The sequence below is a fragment of the Stegodyphus dumicola genome, chromosome 5, assembly GCF_044657685.1.
Source record: "Stegodyphus dumicola isolate Sdum_Otavi_A_Nest chromosome 5, ASM4465768v1".
NCBI lineage: Eukaryota > Metazoa > Arthropoda > Arachnida > Araneae > Eresidae > Stegodyphus > Stegodyphus dumicola.
The window spans coordinates 205970504-205991861 of NC_140772.1; the positions used below are offsets into that span (position 1 = coordinate 205970504).

General features: G+C 34.1%; 1 protein-coding gene across 1 annotated transcript; it reads right to left on the minus strand.

Moving 5' to 3' along the window:
* Positions 1-8938: 8938 nt before the first annotated feature.
* On the minus strand, positions 8939-16297 carry LOC118201392 (cuticle protein 16.8-like). The gene is made up of 3 exons (XM_035373497.2): positions 16212-16297; positions 13455-13523; positions 8939-9540 (listed from the first exon to the last, which is right to left on the minus strand). Exons 1-3 carry the CDS (start codon positions 16221-16223, stop codon positions 9154-9156), a joined length of 468 nt encoding a protein of 155 aa, XP_035229388.1. The 5' UTR covers positions 16224-16297; the 3' UTR covers positions 8939-9153.
* Positions 16298-21358: the final 5061 nt, after the last annotated feature.

A 21358-nucleotide genomic window follows, 5' to 3' on the forward strand; every position in this document is an offset into this window, starting at 1 on the left:
AGCTCACAGAAATGGGACTGAGGTCAGGGCGCCCCTTGCGCCGACTGCCATTGACCTCTGTACAACTTCAAGCCCGTTTGTAGTGGGTTCGGGCTCGTTTGCACTGGTGTCGGGCTCGTTTGCACTGGAATCTCACTGACTGGAGTAGAGTAGTCTTCAGTGATGAATCCCGCTTTGAACTGAGCCCGATGACCAGCGAAGGCGAATCTGGAGACGCCCCGGACAGCGGTGTGATACCAACCTGACTGTCATCTGGCAGACAAGCCGAAAACCAGGAGTGATGATCTGGGGTGCCATTCATTTCATAGCAGGACCCCTTTGGTTATCATCCGTCGCTGCCTTACAGCACAGCGGTACGTCTACGAATTCTAAGGTCCGTTGTGTTGCCCTTCATGTCACGCCACCCTGGGATTACATTTCAGCATGATAATGCCCGCCCCGCACTGCACATGTTTCTACTATGGATTTTTGGGCTGCCCTGCTCCGAGAACTTAATCTCACTGCAGGTCCACCCTCCCTTTGGGCACGTCATGGAGGTTCAACCTCCACTATTACCCTCCAGGAGAGCAGCGCACCACCTGGGGACAGGCCCCAGGCAGCACCGGTCGTCTAATGCTCCTACCAGTCGCTTGGGCGAGCCCGTCGCAGCGGGACATTACCCAGCGACCCCGGGGGAGACCCCCGGGTTACTAGCACCACGCCGCGCTAGGACGTGCCAGACTCCGGGGCCGGCCAATAAGTGACCTTTCCCAGAGCCTTCAGAACCCCCAAGTTCATAAATTTTATACCCCCGTGGCCGAGACTGCCTAGGTACAGATCCTAGCCAGTAGCTTCGCAGAGTTCTCTACGTCGACCCCCGGGGGGTGTACATGTTTCTACTGTTTGCCTTAGTGCTTGCCGAACATTACCTTGGCCAGCAAGGTTGCCGGATCTCTCTCCTATTGAGCACGTTTGGTGCATTATGGGCAGGGCCCGCCAACCAATGTTCGGTAAGTTGACGATCTAATGCGCCAGTTGGTCAGAATTTGGCATGATATCCCTCAGGAGGACATCCGCAACCTCTATCAATCGATGCCAAGCCGAAGAACTGCTTGCATAAGAGCCAGAGGCGGGCAAACGCGTTACTGACTTTTTCACTCTGTGAAGCTCTATCACTTCTATAAATAATCTAATTTTTCTCAAACTGTAATCATTTGTTTTTCTATACATCTACATCACTTCTACAGATTTTCGTTCCAGTCGGATAACTCTTTCTTGCTACGTCGTTTTTCTTTTTCTTTCTTTCTTTCTTTTTTTTTTTTTTTTTCTTTTCTTTTTTTTTTTTTTCTAAGTGTGTATATCACCGAATTTAAAATGATAGTAGCAGTATGATCCAAATTGGAATTTTATTTTCTTATTGAATGACTACAACTCTTACTTCGATTAAAACGAAAGTATCGATATTTATTTCTAGACTATCTGTGAACATTTAGTTCCGAAATTTTTTTCTAAGTTTGAGATTTTATCAAGCGCAGTATTCATTAGAGTAGTATCTGCACAAGCAGAATAAATTTCTGTGGTTCAGTTCATTTCAAATATTTTATCCGCCATTACCGATAAGTTTTCCAAGTTTTCATTACTCACAATTAAAATATTTTTAATGGATTCTGGAAATTTGCCAAGCCATAGGATTCACAAAACTTATAAATCCGTTATATTTGTTCCAGCAAATGATTGGTTTTACGTAATAACTGGCTTGTTTTCATATCGCCAAGTGAAATTCCTGTAAGCAATTTTATGATACTTTTTCTTCGCTTTCTTTAAAAGCACTTAAAAGTCTTTCTTTAGCAGCTACATGTTTACCGATCCGTTCACTTTTTATTATATCCCACATATTTTCTACTACTTTTGGTTGTAATTGTGCTACAAAATAGTTAATCCTGGGTAGTATTAGCAATTGAGAACTGTGCTTAAATTTGGAAGAATTGTCAAATGTCTAGTTTCTCTGCCCTAAAAGATGGAATTTTATTTGCGTTTGTCTTATTTGCGGAAAATTCTTCACCAGGGGTATTCGAAATAGGAAGTTCGGTTTGCGTAACTCAATGGTAAGAAGAAATTATTCAGACGAAGGGTCACCAGATGTTTTGGACTCTATGCTTACTCAGTAAGGGATAATTTAATAACTTAAATGGTAATTACATAATGGATTAAGTATATTTTAACTTACAATAATAAAAGAAGACGTTAGGGTTACAATACAAAAGCGAACTCCCTTTTTTATTTATGTTTTTGCTAGTTGCCAATCTAAAGAAACTAAAATTTGCAACAACAACGAAAATAAGTATTATCTGTTGAGGGAGCTGCTACAACATCAAAACGTTTTGGCGAAAAAGCCGTGTGTTTGCAGACATGTTAGGCTTAAAGTATGAAATGTAAACTGAAACTTAAATAATTAAAACAATGTAAAAACCGTTCGAAAACAGGAATACGAATTTAAATAGTTAGTAAAAATGGAAAGCAAAAATAAAAATAATCAAACAAAAACATAAAATTTTATTCAACGCTCCTAATACAAATTTTAAATTCCTCTAGTTAGGAAGCAGCAAACGACACTGGCTTGGTTGACTAAGGAGCTTTAGATATTCCGGTGTTACTAAAACATTTCCATCTTGCTCCAAATGTAAAAATCATGAAGCTCCTGCGTAACATTTATTTAATTGTGTTGCCTTGGTGCATGAAGATATGCTGAAGAGCCTAATTTCGTGTTGGAAGTTATGAAGGTGAAAGAACTTATGGATCTGATCTGATTAAGATCAGAGCGATTAATAATAAGACGAGCCATGATACAGATATTCATATTAATTAGCTGTCGGAATGGTGTTAATTGTAAGAAGAAATACGAGTATAGCCAGGCATATTTGCGAAAAATTTAGCTTATTTTTTGCAACATGATTTTCGGCTAATTAAGGGGAATAAAAGCGGAAAACAGGCGTATAAATACATAACGAAATAATTACAATGAAAATTCAGCTAGTGCTTACTGAAGCTAGCTCTCAGAATTTTCTAGTCTTTAGAAACCGTTATGATTGGAACCATTATAAATTGTAGTCGTTATAATTGTTGTGAAACCATTATAATTTTAGCTCGTACCGTGACACAAAAAGGCAGGAGCCCCCTCATTCTTTCATTGGGAAATTGAATCACAACACATTAGAAAACTGTGTACTAAAAGTATGTTACTTTTAAAGGCAACTATGACCCATTCCAAAAAGTTATTCTTAACCATTTGTGTTTTAGGTAACCAAATATGACTCTTAACAGTTTTTAGCGAGAAAGAGAGAGCAAAATTCTCATCAAGATACGAGCTATAGAATTTCATGGTGCAGGTTCAGAGTCAGTGCAGAATCGAAACAGGAAGAAATGCAACACTAAACCCCCAATACTGTTAAAAGCTGCCACTACAAATCAGTGGCAACTGATTTTAGATTGAATTGGCCCCGTTCCAGTCAGTCATCAGTTTTGAAAAAGTGCGATCCAAGTACAGGATATATTAAAAAAAAGCCCTTTAAAATCCATTAGTCAGCCATCGAGAGAAAGCGGCTAATACGACGTACCATTCCCCCTATGTTAACTCTTTGAAAACCGAAGTCTTCGTTAGCCTGTATGCATAAAAATACCGAACCGCCCGAAAACGTTTTCGAGAGTCACAGTAATTTCCTTCCGTCCCTATCCATTAACGCAAAAAGAAGAGTGAAGATTTCAAATGACATCCTTTCTACTTCCTAACAAATAAAGATAAAGAACTTCAAATAAATCTTTTTAGGACAAGCTGTCTGCAATAAACTGATACAATGAATTTGGGGAAACTGCACTTGCTATTGTATATCTTAGGCGAGGGAAGAAAACAACGTTAGAATTTCGGCCGTTTCGAGCGGTTGTGGTAGTTGGAATGAAAGGCCGTTTGGGACGTTATGTTCTTCATAGAGTTAAAAGACGGACTTGAAATTCCATCCCTAGAAGCCCCGTGACGTCCAACAATTCTTTCCGAAAGACTGTGACAGGCGAATGGAATTAGCAGAAATCGTATTAGTATGAAAGGAAGGTAACTCTGATGTGTTTTAAAAATTTTAGGGAGTGATGAAGCAATTTTTAATAGGCATAACTACCATTACTGTAATGTGAATCCGTCTGCTGCTGCTGAAAAAATGCAGGCTAGTCCTAAAGTAGCAGTGTGGCGGGGAATGATATTGACCCAAGTGGTGTATCCTTTTATGTTAAGGAACTCAATGAACGTTAACGTTACTTGGATATGATTAGGAAATTTGTGTTGCCGATCATTAGCGAATAATAAAAAAATGCTGATACTGATGTAGGATAGCGCATTCCTTCCACTCTGATCTTGATGTTCGCGAATGTCTGGGCCTTCCTTTCCCAGAAAGATAGACCGTTAACAGATCAACAAAGTGACCTGCTAAAAGCATAATTTCACACATTGTGATTTTGTTGTGTGGGTTAGACCAAAGAAAAAGCATATAAAACGTATCCGACAAACAGGGTGGTCTTCTAGAAGCCCAATCTCATGGCCAAAGAAGAAGTGTGCAAAACTCATCCAATAACTCTGATTGAGTACGATTAAGGAATCCGTGCTGTTTCGAACTCAGTACCCCTAGTTTTTTTAAGAAAAGTTATGGATCATGTACGCACATGTACTCACATGTAGAAATATACTGAGAATGCTTAGGTAAATTAATTTAAGTTGTGATATTTTGACTTAGTAATTAAAAAGAAGAAAATAATTTGCTTCTTTAATATTATTATTGCTCTTATGTATAAAATTAAATTTGAATTTATCCGAAAGTTGCAGCATTTCTGTAAAGTTTAATTTGTAGTATGGGAAGATTTGAAGTTTGTTTCATTCATTATTGGTATTTATGTATTTATTTAACAGTCTTAATTTGAAACAATAATTCTCTGATGTTTATGAAAGCAACAGTGAGACAAGTGAAGAACTTTTCATAAATATTGTTACATTTTGAAGAATATTTATTTTAAGTTCTTAGAAATTTTTATGAAGCATTAATTACATTATAAAAATTTATGTGATTGAATTATGCTTAAAAGATATGACTTAAAATTTGTTATTTAAGAACAGGAAACATTTAGTTCCGTTTTAAGCTTCATAAATTAGTCGATCGTTAACTTAGTAAAGCCAACAAAATATCTAAAAATAACATAAGTTTTTATTTTTAAATCCCTCGTGTAAACTTTTTTCCCATAAGAAACAGACTTTCGAAATTTATGCAATCCCTGAGCTCCACGATTACAAATAAATACTTTAATAAATTGCTTATGTTATTCAACAATAGTGTTACTAACTCACTCAGATGCCCCTTAGCTTAAATCACATGATAGATCTAAATTTAATTAGTAATTTGCAAGCATGCAACCTATAACAAAGACAATGTAAGTTAATACACATAAATATAATAAATACGCAAGCAAGTTAGGTAACACTTTCTTGCTTAATGAACTGTAAAATATGTAATCCATTTAAACTTTCGATTTTAGGAAAACATTCTTTTTTTTTCCATTTAATAAAAAGATTAAGAATTTCAAGGATAAGAATAATATAAAGCTTTAATTTTTGTCTTGGACCATCCCTTTCCAAACAGGAAACATACAGTCATCTTTATTATTATTATTCGAATCTTGTTCGCCTTATTCATTCAAGCGTTACCAATTTATTTGGTTCTTTATATTTTAACATTCATTTTCAAGTTTATTTTGTTGATATTGATGTGAAAAAAGGTTATTTAGAATGGGAAAAAGTTTAGCGTTCTTGTTTCGTCATCATGCATACCAGATATTTTATAATATAAAGCACGCCGTATTAGTTGAGCCTAATTATACTTTTGAAGAGATAACATTCTTTATGATCTCAACACATAGCTTATATGACTTAAAATTTGTTATTATTCGATATTGGTGAAAAGACTTTAAATCTGATTTGTCATTCGTTATGATCAACTGAATAATTTTCATGAAGTAATTGCAATTTATTTCCAAAATTTAAGTGATGTCAGACTCCTTAAAATTTTGAAATTCTGCCAGAAAATGCAACCAATTTAGCGCCTAAGTTTTATTATATTTTAATTAAAGAAGTTAGCATTAAAAGTACAGTATGTCCATAATTTAATCACTGGATAATAAAATTACATTGAAACATAATTTTACGAAGTAACCGAAAATAATTTATATCGATATAATTTTTAGTTAAAGGAATTTCCTTTGCTCTAATTTTTTTGATGGCAACAGGGAACTTGTATGTTTACTAACAAAATGGCTTCATGCAGTAAAAAAAGCAATGTGCGTTCTATTGCTATGGGAAACGAAATTTTCAAAATTATATCAGGGGCGATTCGGACGCGAATTTAATAAACCTCCACCGACGGAGCAATCAATTAAAAGACAGTTAAAGCATTTTCGAGAGACCGGACATGTTTTGCATAAAGGGGGTTCAAGTCAGTCAAGTGTCAGTGATGAATATGTTTCCGCCATTCGAGATGTGTTTATTTGCGGTCCCAGTAAATCCGTTCTCTGTGCCAGCCTACAAACAGGAATTCACACGTCGTTTGTTCATTTGAAAATTTGTCAGCAAATCAAAACACATGATCAAGTCGTTCGTAAGGGATTTTCTGTAGACATTCTTGACCATATCAGTAGTGATGATCAGTTTCTTCAGAAAATCGTACCGCTGTCATTGGGATACACATGTGTTGGATTTAATTGATGAAATATTCCCAGATCGTAGGATTGTTAAGGGCCGTTCCCACTGGGGTTTATCTGAGCTAACGGAGTAAGTTCCATGTGTCGACTAGCTCTGCCATGCCTGCAGCTCAGATTTTTCAACTTTCAAGATTTTCAACTATGGGAATAACCGGCTTTGGAGATGTCACGGTTACGTCAGTTGTCCCCTTTAGCTCAGATAAACCCCAGTGGGAACGGCCCTTTAGAGCTGGACAAACTTCATCGCCATCCTATTCGTCACACCAATCGACTTCTTTTTTTCCCTTGAAGAACCAAGTTTATGCTACAGAGATTCGCAGCATCAGAATATTAAAAAATGGAATAACCACTAGAGATACACGATCCACTCCAGAACTGATTCAAAGAACCGACTCACTTTACTGAAGGAGTAATTTCCGATGCAGCGAAAACGGAGTGGTAGTTCTTTAATAGGGAGAGCTTTTATTGGGAATTGTGGCAAAAAATTGATTCCTTTTATGTAAATACTAACATTCTTTTCTTTATTACTTACCGAAAACGGAAACGTCTCTCTGTCCTTTTATTATGCGTGTGTGTGTTGTTATGTGTATATATGTGTGCTTTTCGTTTGCTTGTGTTCCATCTAGTATTTAAAAAACTAAGCATTAATTAAACCGACGCATCTCAGCGAAACTGACCACTCTTGTTTGCAGATAGATGGAATTTTTTTTTCATCTGGTAGTGCGAAGATCTGTTTAAAGTACGTAGATTGTAGGCGCTCAGTTTCCTCCTCGGACTCCCAGCTGTGATCGCTCCAACGCTCTTTCTCAAGTTGCAGATCTGAGTCCTTCGGAATGTTGATTATTCGCTCTAAATGCCATTTGATTGTTAAAATCTGACTGTTATGATAAAAGGACATATTTATTAAAGTTTACTCAAAGAAATCGAGATTAATATGATATTTTCAATATATATTCTTTCAAATAACTTTTAAGTTTATTTCAAGAAATTCAACAGTTTATATTGATATTTGTTTTCAGTTTGTTGTAGTTTTGTTATGCTATGTCTTTAGATACAGTTTTGTGGTGGACTAAAGTTTTGAGTAATATAGCATATTAGCCTTTCTTCACCACTTTTCACCGCACACCTGCTCACACGAGTAGCATGACGTTTAACTTTTGTCATCTCTCCCTCTCTTTTTAAAATTATTTAAAATTTTAGTGGATTTCAGCAAGTGCTTATGTTGAGGACACTGATGACAGCAATTCCTGAAAATTTCTCCCTCGAATATTCTAATGCAGTATTATATGCAAAAAATTAATTAGTTAGCGCCTGAGGGTGTCTTATTGAAACTTGGAAATCTTTTAGCTCCGTCTGTTTAATCAGTTTCAGACTATCAGACTCTTTTTCATGCATGTAAGTGGCAGTTTCAATAGGCTTTCATTCCCATTAAAGGTAGTCTTGGAAATATTTCAAAATATTAACTCTTTTACAAGTGTGAAAAATAAAGAGAAACGTGTTTTATTTGCTCTTAGGAAAGCTTATCTTCCAAGTGTTGCACTGAGGTTTACTACAAAGTAAGAGTTTTTGCTGTCTTGCAATAACGAAATAAGAGTTAACATACTTAAAAATTACAAAGCTAACTGTTCTGCTGCAATTTTTAAAACAGAAGTTCTATCATTGTTTGGCATGCATTTTTAATTAATCATTTTGAATAAATTCCTAAATCATTCCTGTTTTACCTCAGTAGGTTATCAAAGTTAAGTTTTCCTGCTACGTTTTTTAAAATTTTATCCCTATTAGTTTCCTATCCACCGTAATTGGCTCTGTTGATGAGTTCCCTGTCGATCCCGCAAGAAATTATTCCCTCTATTCACTATTAGTTTTCGAGCTATGTAATGGAGCAAGAACTTCCCTTAAAATGTTTTGTTAATTTGCCATAAAAATCTAAAAACTTGATTGAATGCTTTATATCCTTGAAGATAAATGCGTTAGGAGAACAGGAAGAAATTTCAGTCGGCTAGCCAAAATTTTTAAGTAAAGAAACTGTTAAATATTTTTACGATAGAAATGTAAATTAACATTATCATTTAAAGATATTGTTCTTGCAGACATACAAAATTAAACCTAAGATGTTTTTGACATACACTAAATAAAAAATTAAACAAAAACACAAAAACATTATTTCAAATTATTTTATTTAAAATTTCTAATGCCTTCATCCGTATGTGATAACAAATGGCTTTTTCACATTATCTAAAAATCCATGTAAAGACAAAAAAGTATTTACAAACACCAATAACTAAAAAAGAACATATCACAGATGCAGTATCTGCAAATTATACCAAAGGTTTACCATTGAATTCTATATTTCTGTAGGAGTCCCTAGGAATTCTTATAAAATTGCTTTCAGTATGCTCCGAATTTTGCACCTACATACCCAGCACCACCAGCATGTGGCATAGGCACTGCAACTTTCGAAACTGCTCCTGTAGGAATTTCTATTGGTCCCATGTGAGCTCCAGCTCCCCCGAAGTAAGGATGGGCAGAGGACACCATTTTGACAGCAGCAGGATCCACAGCAGCTGTTCCATGTTCGTTGGTATTTACTTCTGCCCTATACCCACCTTTGTCTGCAATATAAGTGACCTGGCGCTTAACACCTCTCTCATCAGTGAATCCATAACTGCCTTTGACAGCTCCATTCCCATCACTAGTCTCTTCTCTTTGTTGTTCACTGCCCTTGTCTTTCACCGTATAGCCAAAAGCATATGGATGAGGCACGTGCATTTTACCCTTAAAGAGAGAAAACATATTGTTAAATATATCTGTAAAGTAATACAGTAAAGATTTTATTAGATTCGATAACATTTCTAGCTACTCAAAGCAAAGGTTAATTTTTCAATTTTATTCTAGAACTTACTGTTAACTAGGAATTTAGCATAGCAACTTCAGCAGTCAAGACCAAGAAAGGAGATAATTGTCGAAAGAACTTAGCATCTTGGTCATACTGACTTACGAATGACAAACTTTTTATGCGAAGTGTTATCAGATATCTGTCTTTTAGCCTTGTGCTTCTCAAAAGTTTGATGAATCCGATAAAAGTCTTTAGAACAGCTATTGGAATAAGGAGAACTATAGGAAGAAGTAACCCTTGTCTTACAGTTATCATTTAATCAAATCTATGTCCTATTGGTTAGCCAAAAGTTTCATATTTTTCATAAAAAAGTGCTATTTATGAAGAAGCTTAAGATTAGGCAAAGCAACAATCTTCTGTTCGGAGTATATTTTAACCAAGACTTTATCGATTTCGAGGGCGAACAGATACAGGGCCGCCTTCATCATAATGAAAAGAAACTGAATATGAAGAAGTTATACAGCCTCTAATTGTTCCCGTTTCCTTTTTGGAGGTTTCTTTGTTGAAATATTTAAAATATTAATAATAAAAGCCGAGGTCATTCTGCCAAGGAAGGAACTTTAAATTTGTAATGGAGAATTTTGTTGCTTAGCTCAAGACTTTTACTCTTTATTACTAATTAAGGCGTAAATTATAACAAATATTAATTTTTTTTATATTTTTCGTCATTTAAAACCATGGAGGTAGGAAGTAAGATGGAGTCGCCCTAAACAAGTTTCTCCCGTACCCTGCTCTGAAGCACCGGCGATCCCTACGTGGTGACCAAAACATTGGGTCATTTACCATTGAGTTCTATGGGATTTGACGCGTTCGGATGTAAATATTTTGTAATTACGTCGTAAATATACATATAAATGTATATATTTTCTTTTTCTACAACACTTCAGAGTCCTAAGTATGTGAAAACAACATATTTTTAAACAACATTTCATTCTGAACAGAATTAAATGCTATACTTTTCACAGGACAGTTTTCTCAGAATGGTTTAATTTGAATGAAATATTTTCACAAGTTTTCGTTAATTACATTAGGAAAAAAATTGAGGTAATTCGATTTTATTCGGTTAAGGTACAAAAATTAAGATCAAAGTTTATTGTATTATTAATATTAAAATTATGCATTATTTCTTTTCTATTTATAGAGCTTCTTCCTAAAATACTTTCTTAAATATGACATGATTTTTTGGCTTCTTTTAAATCGAAAAATGTACGTCAATTTATAATTAATGCTATTAATTATTCGGTTCATTTTAAATTAGAGAATTATTAGGAATTAGCGAAATACTTTAAATAAGTATTTCGCTAATTCCTAATTATTAAATAGGTATTAAATAGTACTTAACTTTCTCTGAACATTTCTGAGAGAGAATAAAATAAGTTTTTTTTTAAAGTATTATTTAAAACTTGTAACTGAGTTATTATAAAATGTAAGGGGAATAATTTTTTTAATTATACTTATCAGATTTTTTTTACCCTTCATTTCAACAATACATATTCCAAAACTCTTTATTACGTTCTTAAGTGCGCATCTCATAGCATTTGCTTTACAATACCTTTTAACAAATTGCTTTCCAATACGAACAATTCTTGCTTAAATAGTTTTATAACGTATTTGTCAACAGGATTTCAATTTATGTTTATAATTCAATATTAAGGTTATTATATATTTAGATAACATTTATAATCATTATAAATTAGATACATTTAATAATTAGATTTCTTCACAGTTGTTTATAAGTGAATAAATTCTTCATTTCAAATACATTTATAAATAATTTAATGAATATTTATGTATTTTGTCAAAGGCAGATACATGCTTTTTGCAATAATATGCAACAATAATATATGGATGTGAAAAAAATTTGTTTTATTTAAAACATTTTGGCGTTTGGAAAATAAAATAAAAGTAGCGAATACTCTATCAAGGGTATCGAAAGACGTATACAATTTTAAATGTACCGTAAGGTATTTTTCAATCTTTAAGCATAACATTTTTCTTAAAATCTATATTTTTGTAGTGCAACAGCTTATAATTTTATAAAACAAATTCATAATCAAAATCACTGTTGTTAGTTATCGAAAAATAACCAAGATGTGATTTTTGCGTAAATGTCACTAAACTATACACATTGCTATTATCCATCACACTATGAATGTTTCTTTCATGCGAAAGTGTCCCTTTTTCGATTTCTATGGAACTGTCGTGTGTCGAAATACTATCAGAATCTTGTCAAGCGAGCTTCTGAATGTAAACAAAGAACACCCCATCTGGTGACCCAAGCTTCAAAGCAGTGCTTCACTTTTAGCGCGGGTTGGCCCCTCCTCCCTTTCCTACCTCCATGTTTAAAACGTAGGAAAGTTTTCTAATTTTCATAAGCAGAAATTCATATAAATTAATTTTAAGGCCTCTTATAAAAAGTTTCAAAAAATTAAATAAATTTGAGATTAAGTAATTTTTAACATTTTATTGAATAGAAGCATCTGAATTTAATTTAAAATCTTAGGTTATTTATCGGTTAAGTTTTACGTTACTTATATATTTAAAAGTTTTACATTATTTGTGGGAGAAACCTTTCCTATAAACTTTCATTTTCAGCACGCTTTCCTGCTAAGATGTGATTTTAGTTCCGTGCATTATGCAAAATAGAGTAGAAAGCTGCTGCTTAAACTGGTGTCTGAATTACTTCAGATAGAGCCTATTCAGTGCGTGTTTGCCTTTCGGCACGCTGTTTCCCTGCTACTTAAGTCTGCTAGTATTTTACGGCCATACATATTGCCGATTAGTTTACATCGGGAGTAGTCAATTACACATTAAATTATCTCTCTGCGCAGCTTCGGCTGAATTCTCCAACTTATGATTAGTTTAATTTTACGTTTTCTATTCTGAGTTGTAGCCAAAGGTATTGGCGAGGCCTTGTTACGCGCCAGTAGTGCCATCTGTTCATATTATTCTTGAGTTGAAGTTAAAAGGCCTTTTCACCCTTCTTATGTATTGTTATTGATACCAGTTGAGCTTAGCGAACAGTTGTTTCACAATTCAAGTTAATATCTAGCCTCCAGATAACTTTAAATTAGCTAGAACCTTACATATTTATTTCCAAAGAACATTAAGGGATATCTGCCTTAGAACGGGGCTTTCATGGAGGTCTTCCTGTGTAAAATGTTTTCTAATGCGTTAAAGCAAAGAGAAAATATATACATACATATATATGTATCAGTAAAGACATAAAGTAAGAAATATAGAACTAATTTACAAATTTAGGGATTAGAACTAACATCACAAGGACAAGGGTTTAAGTTTCTCTTTAGAAACTTTACTGTAATTTAGGCTAGCGCCCTAATTACTTATTGCTCATAAAATTTGTTTGAAGAGTTTCATTTTAAAATTTTACCTTCTTTTTTTTTGCGTTTGTAGGATTATTTGAAATTTGTTACTTATGATTTTCAATGTTTTGTCATCGTGAAAATTTAGTTCTAAATTTCTTTATGTCTTTCCTGATATTTTTTCAGCAGCTTAAATCGCGAAAATACTATGCATGATTATATTATGTTTTTTTAAAAAATTGTTTTATAATTAGGATATATATATACACACACATATATATATATTCTCCAGATATTTATTTAAGTTAGATTTCTGGTACAAAACTTGGAATGAGTTCCCGAATTCAGTGCTTTTATCTGCATTTTTGATAATTTTCATTTTCAAATGCATCTGAATAAAGATTTTTTTACAAGACATATAACAAAATTTAACTTATTTTACATAAGGAAAAATATTACTTCATACATACTTCTTCTCCGTTGGGCACTAAGAACGCATTTACGGATGCAGCAACAGCGATAAAGAGAAGCAGAGAAACCTAAAAAAAGAAAATGCTGACTATATACACGCAGTTTTGTTTAAATTTCGAAGGTTTAATATCTAAAGAACATAACTTCCTTTAAGGGGACTCATACACCTTAAAACCCATAAGATGTTCGAATAGGTGACTGTTGCAATAATTGGGATAACTTATTTATTTTAAAAGCAATCACTACCAACTTTTTACAGCTGACTACATAATATAGCTGCTTTCTGAAATAGCAATCAGAAAGTTTGTGTTGCCACAAATATTTTTATAATTTAATCCGTTTTGTGACAATATTTTTCGTCATGTTTCCAACTTGCGCGCACAGTTTAAAACATTCTGTTTCATAATTTAATTCCATATTTAATATATAGCTTTTATAACGTCTGGAAACTACTGTGAACCTAAAATTCTAAAAATTTCACGCTAAATTTTTATTTTATTTTGAGTTGAGTTTATAAAATGTATTTTATTAAAAAATTTTTTATGTATTCGTCCATAAAATTTTTAAATATTAAAATATTCATCAGATTGTTGGTTAAGTTAGAAAATAGTGCCCATATAAAGAATTCCATCCAATTTCAAGTATGTACCATTAGCCATTTTTAAAATATCATGCGCGCAAGGTGGAAACATGGCGAAATATTTTGTGACAAAGAGGATTAAATTACAAAAATATTTGTGGCAACACAAACTTTCTGGTTACTAGTTTCCAAAGTAGCTATATTATGTAGTCAGCTGTAAAAAGTTGGAAGTAATTGCTTTTAAAATAAATAAAATATCCCAATTCTCGCAACAGTTACGTATTCGAAGATCATGAGGGGTTTAAGGTGTACGAGTCCCCTTAAACTATTTGTAGCTTCGGACGTAATCTCTTTATTTCCTAAGCATTTTCAACTCACCGCTTCTTTTTCAGTATACCCCATTATATATACTATATATATATTCCTTATACTCAGCTCCTGGTGTCTTGCAAATATGTGGCTTACTAAGAGGTTTGTAAACCAGTCGATTGTCATTTATCACTAGATCATGGCATTTTTTGATAGATAGACCTGTGTGGAGAATCATTAATCCATTCTATTAGAATTAGATCATAATTATGTATTTTTCACGTACTGATAGTTTATGAGTAGGGAAGGGAAATAAGGAAAAAGAGTAGCTAATCTGGTATGTGTTTCATGACCTTACATGTAGACAAAAACTCCGAAATTTCTGATTCCATTCTAAAATTAAGAGAAAAATTCTTAAAGGGTTCAAATTTAACGTCGCATCAAAGGATTTGTTAAGGTTTTTTAATGCTCTCACTGATCGCACAGTCTACTAGTTTTTTGTTGGATACACTCGAGCTAATAACAAATTTGTTTTGGCCTTTTCAGCTTTATTATTAAGAATCGCTTGCTTCGAACTTAGGCCACATAAAATCATAAATTTTTTTAAAGCAGCTTATGTTATAATTTCGGTACATTGTTAAGTGTTGGTATACTACTTTCTATTTTTTTTAAATTTCAGTTTAATATATTAACATTAATTTTTATTAGTAATATGGCTTACACCACTTCTTTTTGGTATATTTCCGTTTTGCCGGCGCAGGGGATAAAGTCGCCAATAATGGTACAACTGATGCTAAGCTGAATATCCTTGCTGGTAACCTTTTACGTATCATTTTCAAAACAAGTCACAGCCATTCCTTATCAGATTGTTTCTTTCAATATTGGCACACAATTACGTAGAATTTTTACCAGATAGTTCAATTTTATGCTCTAAGGCCATTCGGGGCAATTAAGTTAATTAGGATGCAATCACACTGCTCACCCGAAGGCGAAAATATAAAAAAGGCAAGGTCAAGGGTTAAATTCATCAATTCTAATGAGAATGCATTAGCGAAGTAAAGCACTACTGTTTTACATAATTCCTGAGTAAGCTATTCGTACGAATTGAAATAATTCTTGCATTCCGAAATAAGATTTAACTTGAAATTAATGTAGATAATTACTAATTAGATTTTTGTAGCGTATATAACGCAAGATGAGATCACTTAAGGTCACGTGATATGAACCGGCGAATCAGGATGGTGAACCATGAAAGCATAGTAAATTCTTAAATTAATGTCTTTTTACAAATTTATGGTCTTTATTTATTGGCTTTTTATAAAATTTTAAACGATATTAAAATGTTTATGCCTTCAAAATAAAAAATTCTTAGAACTAACATTTTTTATGTGTATACTGTATGTCATTAAAGTCTGTTTGGCGAGATTTGCGCCGGCGAAAAGGAAAAGTACCCTTCTTTTTTCTTTTTACTAATTTTATGTGTTTTTAACTTTACATATGAAATATCAAAAACTAGCCTTTTGCGCGGTTTTAAATACTTAAAATAGTTGTTTCGATAGGTTAGTATAACTTATACAAAAATATTTAATACTTCTAGTTACAAAACTCATGATTATTAATGCATTTTTAATAAAATCAATCATATTAGGAAAAATAAAAAAATTTTTAAGAATAAGTTCTTTTTAAAGAAGAACATACATATATGCATATAAATTCTTCATTATTTAATTTCTTTTAAAAATAATACATGGTGATAACCTGTAGTGGCAAGAATTTAAAAATGATTCGGACAAAAAGTGAGGTTCGAAAGTAATAACATCATTCGTGTAAAACATAAATTAATAGAAATGAAACAAAAGACGTTTACCTTAGACAACATTTCCAGTTTCTTTAAAAGGAGATTTACTGCAAGGAGATTCTTGTTCTTAAAGAAGTGAAATGCAAAGTTTAGTTTACTTCCTATGGATAAAGAAAGACGCCTTCCAGACGTCTTTATATACTCCGTGAAGAGAGTACATGTAGGAAATTCGCAAATTATTAAATTTGAAAAATTCCAGGGCATAGTTTTGAAATTTGACCATTTTGTTGCCTATAGAAATATTGGTAACGAGGTCAACATTAGGTCGCCCTTAATCGAAATTAAGCAGAAATAAAAGCATCCATTTCTTTTTTCGAATAGATATTAATTTTGGATTTGTTTGGTTAATAACAGCGAATGGTGATTTGGGCGATAAGAAAGTCAAATAACTAGATCTGAGCTGGTTCTGAAACTACAAAATTTCAGCGTGAGTTAATGGATTGTAACTGTATTACACAGGAGGAATTTTTGAATGGTTATTAAAAGCATCTTTTATACAAATTATATTTATGTGTTAGTTATGTATACAAAAGCTGTAAATCATTACATATTTTTATGCTTTTTCCCGAAACAGGCATAAAAATGACAAAAATAGTGAAATACTGTAAAATATTGTCACATCTATCAAGAAAAAATCTAGAGACATGAAAATGCAGCAAAATGAAATTTCAAAAACTATAAATATATAAGTCAAATTTTAGTTAAACCCCCTTAACGAAGTCTTATACAAATCTTAGAAGAAGCGAACAGAAAACTGAGACATAGGTTATACGTTTATAAGCCAAATAGAAGTAATAATCAGGCTGTATTATGTTTTCAAATCCTAAAAGTAAATGCAAGAAAGCAAAATTAATCAATAAATTATAATTCAGTATTATAATTTGGTGAAGCAATCACTTTAGAATTCCCCGTACTAATTTTACATTAATTACAGAGGCAGCTTCTAGAGTATTTAAGGAAGTTTTCTTCAAAACTTTATTTTTAAGGTACATATATTTACCAGAAACAAAAGCGCATTATTCGGCCCCCTTATTTTATATAGTCATTATACCGGGCTGTTGAGACATTATATCGGGCTGATGAGACATTATACAGAGCTGTTATACCGGGGTGTTGAGATATTATACAGGGCTTATTGTAACCTTATTCAGGGCTTTAGAAGCCTTCTTTATTAATTATAACAATGCTTTAAATATACATAAAAATTATCGATTGCTCCTATGATGCATTCAGGATAACATTCCTGATGATGAGATAGCTAAACCGCCGAGGAGTTCAACCATTTTCGAGCTGCAAAGTATATTCTCCTTCCTTACCGCTTGCATTTGTGATGTAACTGGAAGCACATCAAGCTAGCAGTAGGGTGTTTCCGGAGTTTGAATCCCAGAGCTGATTTCCAGCTTCGGCACACCTAAAACCTCTACTGTGGCTCCTGAATTAAAATATGGCGGACGAAATTCCGTGGCCACTAGGATTTGGCTATTGTGGCCCAAGGCACTCTAACGGCCCTTTAAATGAGATATAGTGTAAGGTATTTTCTCCATGCTCACCTCATGCCTTTGTAATGTAACTAGAAGCATGTCCGGCTAGCAACTAGAATGTCTGCAGTTCGAATCCAGGCGAAGAGCTCTTACATTTCCAGCTTCGTCAAACTAATTACTCTGAAAAGTATCTCTTAAAAATCGTTCACTTGACCAAATATTAAAATGAAAGAAACGCCTTTTTTTGTACAGCATTTTTGTCGCAGAGCAACTCAAGAGGATATATGGAACTCAAGAGGATAAAGGTAATAATTGTGAGATTTTTGAAACATTTAGGGTAATTGCAAAATGAGAGTGGTAAAGAAAGTTGGAATTTGCAAAAAGACCTTAAAAAAAGAATGTGACATGTCAAGACCCTAAAAATACTGCATGATATTCCAGACAGCAAGCGAAAAAATGCTGATCAAAAAACGTTTTTGCTAATTAGCTATTTTTAGACAAGAGACTATAAAGAACAAAATAAAATAATGGTGTTGTTAGATGTCGTTAATCTTTCGATTTTCCTTATCCGTATTACTGCACATTCAACACTTCTGTTCCAAAATACAAATTCTTCAAAATACATAACTACACTGTTGCTCAATAGTCAAAAAAGGAAAAGCACGGAATAAAATAAAAGCTCTGCAATGGATATGCGTGAAATTGGGGGATCTAAGATGTTGGTGTGGCATTACTAGACCACATAGCAAACAATAAAGCACAGACATGCAAAAACGACCATCTCATAGCGAAAAACCAAATAGGTCGGAATAATGTGCAATGGAAACATTACGCTAATAACGGATATGATACTCTCTAGCTGAAATGTATGCTTCACAACGGTGAGGCAAGCTGGCAATAGCGTCGCTGATCACTTATTGTGGCAGTAAAGCCCATTTCTGTAGTAATGCATGTCGGAGCTCGTTGAGGGTGCCTGGCGGCCCACTGCGACGTGCTATCCGTCGTCCCAATATATCTCACACATGCTGCATGAGACTCAGGTCCAGTGATCTAGCAGGCCACTGCAGATGTGGAATGTTTTCGCTCTCCAGATGACTCCGCACCGTTCTACGCAGGCGGGTGTTATCGTCCATAAATATCACTCAGGTAACTATTGCAGCAATAAAAAGACACACAAGAGGGAGTTGAATTTCGTCGAGATATCGGACGGCTGTGATGGAACTACCAGGGATCACGTAAAGGTCGCTACGGCCGTTCATTTCTATCCCAATACATACAGGTGAGCCTTCTTTCCCTGTAATGGTATCTTTCGACGATGTTTAGCGCCCGATAGCGTGTCCCTGGCTATCCTCATTGTCCTTCAGTAATCCTTCTGGATGCTAAATCGGGACTCATCCGTAAACAGTAAGTGGAAGTACGTAGCACCACATCTCTGGTGTCCAACTGCGATGTTCACGGGTCCAATTCAACCACGCTCTGACATCCTTTGGGAACAAAGGAACTCAAACCAGAGGTCGTCGGGAGTACAGTTCCCCTTCATAAATTCGACGCCCACAGTTCGGGAGAATATGCAGGAGCAGAGAGATGCGACCCAGCTGTGGTGCTGTTAATGATCTATGCCGTGTTGCATATAGCAACGGGAAGCGATCGTCTGCCGTTATGGTAATCCTCCGGTGTCCAGACCCACGTCTTCTACAGGGATTTTGATCTCTTGGTAACGATTCCACAGCTTATTGATACACAACGATGCACATTCAGCTCTCTCGCAACAGCGGATTGTCTTACACCAGCTGCAACATCTCGATAGCTCTCCAACGCATTTCATTGTCCAAATGGTGTCTTTGGCTCACGCTTTTTTTTTTGGTTATTTAGGATTATATGGATCTATCGCTGCTTGCGAACTGACCATTGGCCCGGCAGACTGCGGGATTGTGTTTTATATTAATTTTGGTTGCCTATTTGCATTCGGCGGGGCAACGCGACTTCATATGTAAATTCTATGTTTTAATCCCTTTTTTTACATTTGTACCTTTCCTTTTAGCGTTTGTTGCTTATATTTTGAGCATGACTGTATATCCTCCTCTCCAGTTTCCAAAGATTTTGTACCAAAAGTCTACTTTCAAAAGCTCTGATCCATTTATGGATATGTTCAACTTAATGATACTTCAAACTCAGATCTGTGAAAAGTATAATTATGAATTTTTATACATGTAAAATAATTTTTCTAAAATTGTATGTAAATTTAGTATCTATTGTATAATATAATATGAACGGATTCGGAATGGGAAGCACCTAAGATTTTGGCGGATAGAAGCTATTCTTCTTCTAATGATATCTCAGTTCTGTAAAGTTTCGGTCCCCGACGAGAATCATCTCAATAGTACCCTATTGCCATCTGTCCATCCATATATAGTGACCTTAAGATACGTTCGCTTAGGAATGCTTGAACTCTAAAGAAATTTTTACAAATTCTGTATATATATATCAATAATTTTAGGGGAATTATATGCGAGATTGTTGTATTTTTCTGTTTAATGTAACATGAAAATCTACTCGTATATGAGAGAAGCTTGCCGGAAAAGTAAGAATACAGTTGCAAGTCAATTGACTATTTCAGTAATTTTTCGAGATATCGCCAAGCTAGCAAAGATTTTCACGATTAATTTTCGTCGCCACATTCAGCGAGAAATCGCCAAAAGTCGATAAACTTGGTGACCATTTGGTGACACTTTGGTCTGGTTACTGTTTCACCACAATAGGTATTGCATTTGAATAATTGTAACTGGTTTTAGATGCTCTGTAACCGTACTCGGCTTGACTTTTTCCAGCAGAAAGTCCTAGAAATATCTCGACGGCCTAAATTCAGAACTAACTCTCCTACCGCAAACTCTTAAAACTGCTGCTTAAGTACTGTTTCCAACTAACTTGGATTTGCTTAGTACTATTCCCAACTAACTTAGAATGTCATTAAAATTTACATTCTGTCAGTGAATTGAAGTCAGAAGGGAAAAGAAAATCTCTTAAATTAAAAATGATTGTTTAGAAAAAAATAGGGTCTTTACAGTAGTTAGTCGTAAACAATAAACTGATATTCAATACTGTTAGATACTTATTAAAATATCTAACAGTATTTAATAGCAGTTTATTGTTCTAAGTTTCTAATAAAATTCAATATCAGTTTATTGTTGTTCTAAAAAGAATATTTATTAGGCAGTACAAAGAAGTCATACAGCATCCACGTCAAAAATTTTTAATATTTACTGATAACATTGATATTAGCTCAAACATCGTTTGTTTCCAATTTCAACTTTGTTCAGGAATTCAGTGTTGTTCTGTAGCAAACATGCAATTATTTCTGTAGTAAAAATCTTCTTTTTTTATAGCACACAGGGCGTTAGCTCAGAAGGGCTATTAATTTCGTTTTGATATTTTGGGTTTATTCACTATAAACGGTAAATCACTTTTTAAATTTTTGCCAATAAGTATTAGAGCCCTGTATCACATTTAAAAAAATTAAATAATGAAGAATCTGCATAAATATATGTGTGTTTCTCGCATTGTGGTAAAACAACGGGGAACTGCTTCAGTATGGTCCAGCTTCAAAGTCTGGCGAAATTTTTTTGGCTACAAAGCACGTGAAATATGTTGTTTTGGAAAATGGTTATTATCGAGATT